Source organism: Cebus imitator, unplaced genomic scaffold (genome assembly GCF_001604975.1).
Source record: "Cebus imitator isolate Cc_AM_T3 unplaced genomic scaffold, Cebus_imitator-1.0 Scaffold198, whole genome shotgun sequence".
Classification (NCBI taxonomy): Eukaryota; Metazoa; Chordata; class Mammalia; order Primates; family Cebidae; genus Cebus; species Cebus imitator.
In genome coordinates, this window is record NW_016107513.1 from 2,471,355 (window position 1) to 2,481,688 (window position 10,334).

At 37.6% G+C, this 10,334-nt stretch overlaps 1 protein-coding gene across 1 annotated transcript in view; it reads left to right on the forward strand.

Annotated features, from left to right (window-relative positions):
• The window catches only part of FLVCR1 (FLVCR heme transporter 1), a 33,657-nt gene extending 28,163 nt beyond the window's left edge, over nucleotides 1-5,494 (forward strand). The window contains exons 9-10 of the mRNA XM_037745363.1: nucleotides 4,773-4,840; nucleotides 5,000-5,494. Coding sequence (XP_037601291.1) covers nucleotides 4,773-4,840; nucleotides 5,000-5,074 — 143 coding nt within the window. The 3' untranslated portion in view covers nucleotides 5,075-5,494. The remainder of the gene's footprint in view (nucleotides 1-4,772; nucleotides 4,841-4,999) is intronic.
• The last annotated feature ends 4,840 nt before the right edge of the window (nucleotides 5,495-10,334 follow it).

Genomic DNA, 10,334 nt, shown 5'->3' on the forward strand with positions numbered 1-10,334 from the left:
AGTGAGACTCTGTCTCAAAAAAAAAAAAAAAAAAAAAATAGTAGTAAAGACCTGGAGTTGGGAAGACCTGGCCTCAAATTCCGATTCTGCTGCTCCCTGGGAGTATGACTTTAGACAAGTTGCTTGACCTCTCAAATCCTCCTTTCCTCATTTATATAATAGAGTGTTAAAGCCTGCTTTATAGGGTTACTGTGAGTATTAATTGAAATGGTTCATGAAAAGCTTCTAGTGCCTGGCACCTGGGTTGTGCCTAACACGTGTTACTATTGTTATAATGTGGTGGAGGCGGTAAGCAGTCCAAGTGGTAGTGGTGGAAATAATAGTATGTGGAATCCTTAGCTAGTCCTTATTCTTCTTAGATTTAATCATCATAGACATAAGCAGGAAGGAAAATAGTACCCAATCTCCAGAGAAAGAGAATGTCAAAGAATTTTTATCAATAGTTTGCCCGTGCACATGGGTGTACAACAGATCTGGAAACAAGAATTATGTTCAGCACTGTTTCTAGGCCCATGTTGGCTTCTAATTTGTGAATTTCCTTCTGTATCCCTTTACCATCATTAGGGACAGAAGTTTTGGGTATTCAGGATTATAGTCAGCCCTTTGTGTATCCCATGGGTTCTTCATCTGTGGATTCAGCCAACTGTGGGTTGAAATTAATTGGAAATAAAATGGATGGTTGCATCTGCACTGAACATGTACAGACTTTTAAAATGTCATCATTCCCTAAACATTATAGTATCCAACTATTTATATTATATTAGGTATTAGTAATCTAAAGATGGTTTAAGCATATAGGAGGATGTGTGTACGTCATATGCAAATGCTACCTAGGGATGTCTAATCTTTTGGCTTCCCTGGACCACATTGGAAGAATTGTCTTGGGCCACACATGAAATAATAGTAATGATAGCTAATACGCTTAAAAAAAAATTGCAAAAAATCACATAATGTTTTATAAAATTGGTGAATTTGTGTTGGGCCACATTCAAAACTGTCCTGAGCTGCATATGGCCTGCAGGCCACAGGTTGAACAAGTTTATACTACACCATTTCATATAAAGGACTTGAGCACTCATGGATTTTGGTGTCTGAGGTGGGGTCTTAGAACCAATCCCCCGCAGATACCAAGGGAAACTGTGCTTCTTTGATCTGGTTATAACTTAGTTGGAGGATAGAATCTATCAGAAAGATGTGAATCAAGATTTCTTTTACTGTTTGTTGAATACCTGATCATTCTTTGTGAAACCTTCAATATGAAATCCCACCAGTGATAAACATTTTGGATATACACAACTACCTAAGGTCACTCAATCATTATTGTATGAATGATAGGAACTTGAGCATTCATTTATTATGCTATAAGAAAGTGAATACACTCTGTTTCCTCAAAGAAAAACATCTTATCACAAGGAAGTTTTTCCCTCTACCCAGGTAGTAAAATAAAACTTACAAAACTGTGAAATATGTAATACATTAATTGCTTTAACTATTGTTCTTTCATAAGTAATTCCATGTTGGTTCTTAATTTCTAGGCAAGTAGTATATGTTTATCAAAGAGTATTATTGTTGGCCAGACGTGGTGGCTCATGCCTGTATAACCAGCACTTTGGGAGGTTGAGGCAGGCAGATCATTTGTGGTCCAGAGTTCAAGACCAGCCTGACCAACATAGTGAAACCCCCTCTCCTAAAATCACAAAAAATTTAGCCAGGTATGGGGGCACACACCTGTAATCTCAGCTACTTGAAAGACTGAGGCAGAAGAATTTGCTTGAACCCAGGAGGCAGAGGTTGCAGTGAGTGGAGATCACACCATTGCAGTCCAGCCTGCGTGACAAAGCGAGAGTCCATCTCAAAAAATCAAGTATTATTGTTATACCAAAGAAGGGAGCAGTTTGTAATTCGCTTTCACATTACTCTTACGTGAGATTCATGAATACTAATTCAAACAGATCAAGTCTTGAAAATTAAGAAGTGAAAATAGATCTTTAAAATTAGTTTTACATTGATGCTTTTACCATGTAAAATGCGAATTAATTTCTCTGATATGTTGAGTATTGTATTAGAGAGAGCTTTATTATTATATCTGTTTTGGTCATCTGTGATAGTGATCTTTGGTATTACTATTGTAATTGTTTAAGGGCATGATGAACTACACCCATAAAAGATAGTGAACTTTAAAAATAAATGGTTTGTGTGTTCTGACTGCTCCACTGACCAGCCATTCCCAGATCTCTCTGCCGTTTGTTGGTTTTCCTATTCCCTGAGACACAACAATATTGAAATCAGGCTCCTGATTAATACCCCTACAATGGCCTCTAAGTGTTTAAGCGAAAGGAAGAATAGTAAATCTCTCATCTTAAATCAGAAGCTAAAAATGATTAAGCTTAGTGAGGAAGTCATGTTAAAAGCCCAGATAGGCCAAAAGCTAGGCCTTTTGCACCAAACAATCAGCCAAGTTTTTAATGCAAAGGAAAAATTCTTAAGGGAAATTAAGAATGCTACTCAAGTGAACACACAAATGATAAGAAAATAAAACAGCCTTATGATATGGAAAAAGTTTGAGTGGTCTTGTTAGAAGATTATACTAGCCACAGCATCCACTTAAGCCAAAGCCTGATCTACAGCAAGGCCCGAATTCTTCAATTCTGTGAAAGCCGGAAGAGGTGAGAAAGTTGCAGAAGAAAATCTGGAAGCTAGCACAGGTTAGTTCATGAGGTAAGGAAAGAAGTTGTCTTCGTAACATAAAAGTTCAAGGTGAAGCAGCAAGTGCTGATGTAGATGCTGAAATAAGTCATCCAGAAGATCTAGCTAAGATGATTGATGAAGGTGACTACACTAAACAAATTTCCATGTAGATGAAACAGTCTTATAGTCAAAGAAGATGCCATCTAGGACTTCCATAGCTAGGAGAGGAGGAATCAATGTCTGGCTTCAAAGGACAAGCTAACTGTCTTGTGAGGGGTTGATGCAGCTGGTGACTTTAAATTGAAACTAATGCTTGTTGACCATTCTGAAAATCTTAGGGCCCTTAAGAATTAGGCTAAATTTATTCTGCCTAAACTCTATCAATGGAACAGTGAACCTGAAACCTGTTGTTGAAAGTACATCTGTTAATAGCATGGTTTGCTGAATATTTTAAACCCACTGTTGCAGTCTGCTACTCAGAAAAACATTCCTTTCAAAATATTACTGCTCTTTGACCAATTAATTACCTGTTTACCCAAGAGCTCTGATGAAGATGTACAAGGAGACCAATGTTGTTTTCATGCCTGGGAACACAGCATCCCTTCTGCAGCCCATGGATCAAAGAGTAATTTCAACTTTCAAGTCTTATTCTTTAAGAAATACATTTCAAAATGCTGTAGCTGCCAGAAATAATTATTCCTCTCTTGGATCTGGGCAAAGCAAATTGAGAACCTTCTGGAAAGGATGCACCATCCTAGCTGCCATTAAAACATTCTTGATTCATGGGAGAAGGTCAGACTATCAACATTAACAGGAGTTTGGAGGAAGTTAATTTCCATCCTCATGGATGATTTTGAGGGGTTCAAGGCTTCAGTGGAGGAAATAGCTTTAGATGTGGGAATAACAAGAGAACTGGAATTAGAAGTGGAATCTGAAGAGATAACTGAATTGCTGCATCTCATGATAAAATTTGAATAAATGAAGGGTTGCTTCTTATGGATAAGCAAAGAAAGTGTTTTCCTGAGTTGGAATCTACTGGTAAAGATGCTGTAAGTATTGAAATGACAGCGAAGGATTTACAATATTATATAAACTTAGTTGATGAAGCAGTGACAGGGTTTGAGAGGATTGACTCCTATTTTGAGGGAAGTTTTGTGGATAAAATGCTATCAAATAAGGATTGCATGCTAGAGAGATCTTTTGTGAAAGGAAGAGTCGATTGACGTGGCAAACTTCGTCACTGTCTTACTTTAAGAAATTGCCACAGCCACCCCAACCTTTTAGCAACCACCACCCTCATCTGTCAGCAGCCATCAACATCAAGGCAAGACCCTCCACCAGCAAAAAGATAATAACTTGCAGAAAGCCTGGATAATCATTAGCATTTTTTAGCAGTAAGATATTTTTAAATTAAGGCAGGTACATTGATTTTTTTAAGACGTAATGCCATTGTACACTTCATAGACTACAATATAAACATAACTTTTTGTTCTTTCTTTTGGGAATATCCTGGTGAATTTTTTTCTTTTTTCATAAACATGACGTTTTATGCACTGGAAAACCAAAAAATTTGTGTGACTTGCTTTATTGTGATATTTACTCTCTTGTGGTGATCTGGAGCTGAACCCACAATATCTCTGAGATATACAATAGCCTTGTGCCTAGAAAGCCTTCCTCTTGTCTGCTTGATATGTCTTCTCGGGCAAGCCTTCTCTAATTTTCTTTGGTTGACATAGACATTTTTGCTCCCACTTCCCCACTATACCTTGCAGTTATCATATACTGTTAAACTTGTTTACGTTCAGTTTCACTTGATTGGAGAATCCTTTAAGGAAAAGAATTGTGCTTTTCATCTTTGTATCATTGGTTCCTAGCATTCCCGTATTTGTTCAATAATGAATGATTTACTAATTGTTAACAACTTTAGAGAAGTACTATTATTTTGCAGGCTGTTGAGATGCTATTAAATATCATGACATTATAGTGTATTGAATTGACAATAGTAAGAAAGACTTTGAGCTGCTTTAAAAAAAAATCTTGGCATAACAGTTTATAGTAACTTTGTTGATGCCTCTCTGTTTCAGCATTAATCAAGTCTGATCTGCGAAGACACAACATAAATATAGGAATTACAAATGTTGATATTAAAGCTGTAAGTAATGAATATTTTTATGATTATACTGTTGAGAAGTGTGCATAGAATGTAAAACCATGTTTTTTTATTTAGCTATTTTCCCCCATCAACTGTTGATCTGTTATAATAGGATATGCCAGATGCTGTACATTTTTAATCTTCTGATTATTTTTATAGGTACCAGCTGACAGTCCTACAGACCAAGAACCAAAAACGGTTATGTTACCCAAGCAGTCAGAATCCACAATTTGAAGATAAAGAAAAAGTTACTATCCTGTAGTAATTGGGGACAATGTGATATGCTTGGAGAGATATATGAGCACCAAGGCTGGGTTTGCATGTGGTGGGGGAATAGACACTTACTTGAAAATTACCATGTGAACTCTAAATGCGTAATTATTATTTTGCTTAATTGTTAATTTAAGGGAAATTTTCTTAAAATGCTTCTGGTTACATCATGTTAACACTACTATTTATCTAATTTGTATCTGGTTTTTAGTCTTGTATCTGAAGGTAAGCTTCTTGACATTTACTTTTCAAAAGTAGATGTTTTTCTTTTTTGCAGAAAATGGAAGCTTAGAAGACTTTTTGAAGTGATAATATGGGGTGTTTAGTCCCCATAAGATACATAGTTCATGCAGTTTATACATTAAAATATCCAGTAGAACTAAATGTACAATATATTCCTAATTGACTGCCTTTCCACTGTGCTGACCAACTGTCCAAGCCACTTCAGTGTGAGTACAACATACCCACATGACGCCACTCACCCACAAAGAGCAGCATGGGCATCAGGCTTTCAGATGACCTCCAAGATTTTTCCCATTCTTTACAACAAGAGTACATTTTCCCAGTGTACTCTTGTTACAAAGTACTTTTTAACACACACAGTCAGTGGCTACAAAAACTATTCCCTGTACAGATTCTACCCATAACTTTGGTCCTAGAATTATGTTCTAATTAAGGCAAGGAGCCTGATTACAGGCTCGTTTTCTCTCAGGTTCTTTTCTGTGCTACCTTTCTATCATGGATAAATGCTAACACTGTATTTTTTCACTCCAGCTTGAAATAGAGTAGTTTTGTACCCATTGCCTTTTTTTCTTTTAAACTCTCCTCCTATTTTTTTTTTTCTATGTATAACTTTCTAGTAAGACAATTTTATCATATATGTTACTGCCTATTTCATGATTTCTTGTATCATCTCCTGTATTTTGCCTTGAAGATTCCTGAGATAAGGAAATCTGTAATAACTTCAGATAGTCTACATGTCCCCATTTAGTGGAGACCTCTTGAATGCTGTTTGAATTCTGCAGTATCATGTTTATGACCATTCTCCCTTGAGCAATGCTATGCCCGGGTACGTGCTCCATCTGTGTGCTGGGAGAGTGGATTCTTTTCTTCAGTGCAGAGTATAGTAGTCATCGCACTGTTGGAACAGTCTGCTGTTTTACAAGCTCAGGTAAGGAAAATAGGACCAAATATATTTCCACAGTGCCTACCACTGTGTCATGTTTACAGTGAGAGTTTAAATGTTGTTGATGTCCTGACTCTCTGAGCTCGCAGGGAATATCTTTACAGTAATGACATTTGATCAGCCACAAAATTTACATTATGTTCATATGCACCCAAAAAGCTAGTCAAGTAATGAATACCCTTGAAGTGAATAGCAGTTTTGATTTAGGCAGTATGTTAGGCCATCCTTACATCACTGTAAAGAAAAACCTGAGGCTGGGCACAATGGCTCACATCTGTAATCCCAGCACTTTGGGAGCTGAGGTGGGTGGATCACTTGAGGCCAGGAGTTGAAGACCAGTATGGCCAACATGGCAAAACCCCATCTCTACTAAAAATGCGCGTGTGCACGCACACGCACACACACTAGCCAGTCATGGTGGCCCATGCCTGTAGTCCCAGCTACTTGGGAAGAATTGCCTGAACCTGGGAGGCAGAGGCTGCAGTGAGCTGAGATTGCACCACTGCACTCCAGCCTGGGTGACAGAGCGAGACTCTGTTTCAGAAAAAGAAGAACAGAAGGACAGCACCAAGCCTTGAGGGATCCACCCCCAGGACCCAGACACCTTCCATTAGGCCCAACCTTCAACACTGGGGATTATATTTCAACATGAGGGTGGAGGGACAAATATCCCAATTATATCAGGCAAAATATATGCATAGATATATATTAAAATTATAACATTCTCTGTAATCAAGTGACTGTAAATTATGTGGAATCTGACTCTAGGGAATGTGTTACCTAAAGAATTTGACTAAGAATCAGGAACTCTGTGTCCATGTCCTGGATGTGTTTCTTTATGTTCCTATAACTCTGGACAGTCATTAAACCTCTGGGCAGCATTTTCCTCATCCATGAAATGAATGTGTTTAGTTTGATCTCAAAGATCTTTTCAAAATATTAAATGCTATTAATCATATAATAGACCAAATTATTGTAGCACAGAAACTTGAAACCAGCCAGAGAGAAATTCCCTGGACAGCTGGATAAACAAATGTGATTGCTACCTTCTTTTTAGCCTTTTTAGTCAGTTTCTCAAGCACAATATGTCCAATCATTAGCTTCCTTTGATATTTACATTACAAGTGAAAACAGCCAAAAATAATTGTTTTTATTTTTAAACTATCAATGTTGTTTAAAATAATCATGTACTTGTTGAGTTCCTGAGGTTTTGAACAAATTACAAATATTTTCTGAAAAGCATATACATATATGTTATGTGTATTTTTCCTTGTTGGTTAGAATGGGGGTGAAATATGATGTGACAGAACACAAAATGATAATTTTTCTGTATTTTGAGTGAAAGTTGTCTGTAATACATCAAACAAGAATGTTAGAATTCTACAGTAATGTGTGATTTCATGACAGAGCTACATTCTGAGAAATTTGTTGTTAGGTGATCTCATCATTGTGTGAACATCATGAAGTGTACTTACACAAACCTAAACGGTAGAGCCTACTGTACACCTAGGCTGTATGGTGTAGCCTATTGCTTCCAGGCCACAAACCTGAACTGTATTAAATGCTGTAGGCAATTGTAACACAATGGTATTTGTGTAATCTAAACGTAGAACAGATAATACATTGTGCTGCATTGTAACAATGGCTGTGGCATCACTAGGTGATAGGAATTTCTCAGCTCCATTGTAATCTTATAGGACCACTGTCATATGTGGTCCATTGTTAATTGAAGTGTTATGTGGCACATGACTATGTCATATTTTTAGAAAATGAAATAGGTAATTATCACTTGTGTGAATTTTAGTCAAATGATTTAGGAAAGAAACGGTGTTTCAAAAGCTATTGCATTTATTATAAATGTCACAAATATAGCTCTTGCCTTTTGAGAATGTTGGAGAAATGTCTTTAAAAATATGTCTGTATGTAAAAATGTGTCTGTATGCAATAGCTAGAAAAATGCCTGTCTTAAGTCATTACTCAAGTTCTAATTTTCGCCCTTTGTACTATTTATCTGTATGCTTGTTCTTCAGTATTTCAGACTTAAAATAAATTTATTTTTTTATGTATTTTTCTATGGCTTTTAAAAAAATTCTGATGCTTAGGTAAACATGGGGAATTTAAAGGGATTATGAAATTTCAGAATGGGCAAAGAGGAAATGAGGTAGTGCATAGAACATAAAATAAGGAAGCAAAGTCTACCAGGGTGAAGGCTAAAATAGATACTAAAATATTTTACTCCTTTAAAAGTAACTTTAGAGAGTGATGTCAGCAAGATGGCAGAATCTTCATCAATCTTCCACATAAGCATTGATTTTCCAGTACTTTCAGATGGTAGTTCCTTTGTAGGAATCCAGATGTTCAATGTAGAAATTCCAACACACCATTGAAGCAGAAATATCTGAGAATAGATGTATTAAAGAAAGGAAGAAGAACATTTTCACTTCACCTATATCACTCCTCCTTAAAGCTGGCACAGTTTAGTGGCAAGAGAGACTCCCCTCAGTCCATGACTTCTCCCATGGGAGAAGGTGACAGCATAGTGAGTGAGTGCTCAGCCCCTAGCTGTGTGGGATGCTGCCTAAGAGGCCTACCTCTTTTTGCCCCAACTAGAATACTGAGGTGATTGGCATAGCTAAGTGTTGGGAAAGGCTGGAAGCAGGGAAGAAAGGCTCTGGAACCTACTCAGCATTCCACAGACTCCCATCAGGAAGCCTACCCACCAGCCACTGCTATACCTTGCATGTGGACCTCCCACATGACCCACAGCCACCCCAGATGCTCTGTGCACCTCACCCCCATCTCCCTGAGACTGGCTCCCCAAGCATGCCACGTTGGACGGCAGCTGCAAACATCGAATATAGAGACAGATGGCTTGATTGTGGAATTGGAGCAAGGTATACAGAGTACTTCAGAGCACCACCCTAGGGGAAGCAAACAAGAGGCTGTCAGCACCTGGCCTGGCTTTGTGGAAATGAGCAAAGGCATATAACTTAATCCCCTTCCCCAAGTGGAAACGTGGTTGTGGAGCAGTTGAATCCACAGAATTATGAGAGAGCCTCAGAATTTTTAGCCAGGCGGATTGATGAAGGCTTTTCTCTCCTGAAGCTAGTCAATAAAGGCTGGAGGAAGTAATTTTCTTCAAATGCAAGGATAGAAATGGAAGACTTCAAGAAAACAAAAAATGGAAAAATGATATCACCTAAGGAGCACAATAATATTCCCATAACAAATCCAAAGAAATTGAGATCTATGAATTTCCTGACAATAAATTTAAATTGTTTTAAGAAAATTCAGTGAGCTACAAGAGAACAGATATGCGGCTCTATGAAATCAGAAAATGCATGAACAAAATGAGAAGTTCGGCAAAGAGACAGAAATCATAAAAAACAAATTCTGCAGCTGAAGAATACAATGAGAAAGGAAAAATGCAATAGTCAACAGCAGATTTGATCAAGCAGAAGAAAGAATCTGAATTCAAAGACAGGTCATTTCAAAATATACAGCTAGAGAAGAAAAAAAGAATGAAAGTATTAAAGAGAGCCTATGAGATTTATGGAACATTAAGAGCTAACATTTGCATTATGGAAATAATAAAGGAGAAGAGAAAAGGAGCAGAAAGCTTATTTAATAAAGAAGCAATGGCTGAAAGCTTCTCAAATCTGGGAGAGACACAGACATTAAGGTACACATATAGCTCAAAGGTCTGCAATCTGGTTCAACTTGAAGACTTTGCCAAGACACATTGCACTCAAACAGTCAAAAATAATTACATTTTTCCCGTTTTATTTTATTATTTATTTATTATTATTATTTTTAGACAGTGTCTCCTTCTTGTCTCCTAGGGTGGAGTGCAGTGGCATGATCTTGGCTCGCTGCAACCACCTCCCAGGCTCAAGTGATTCTCATGACTTAGCCCCCCAAGTAGCTGAGATTACAGGCATGCACCACCACCCCTGGCTAATTTTTTTGTATTTTTAGTAGAGATGAGCTTTCACCATGTTGGCCAGAGTGGCCTCAAACGCCTGGCCTTAAGTGATC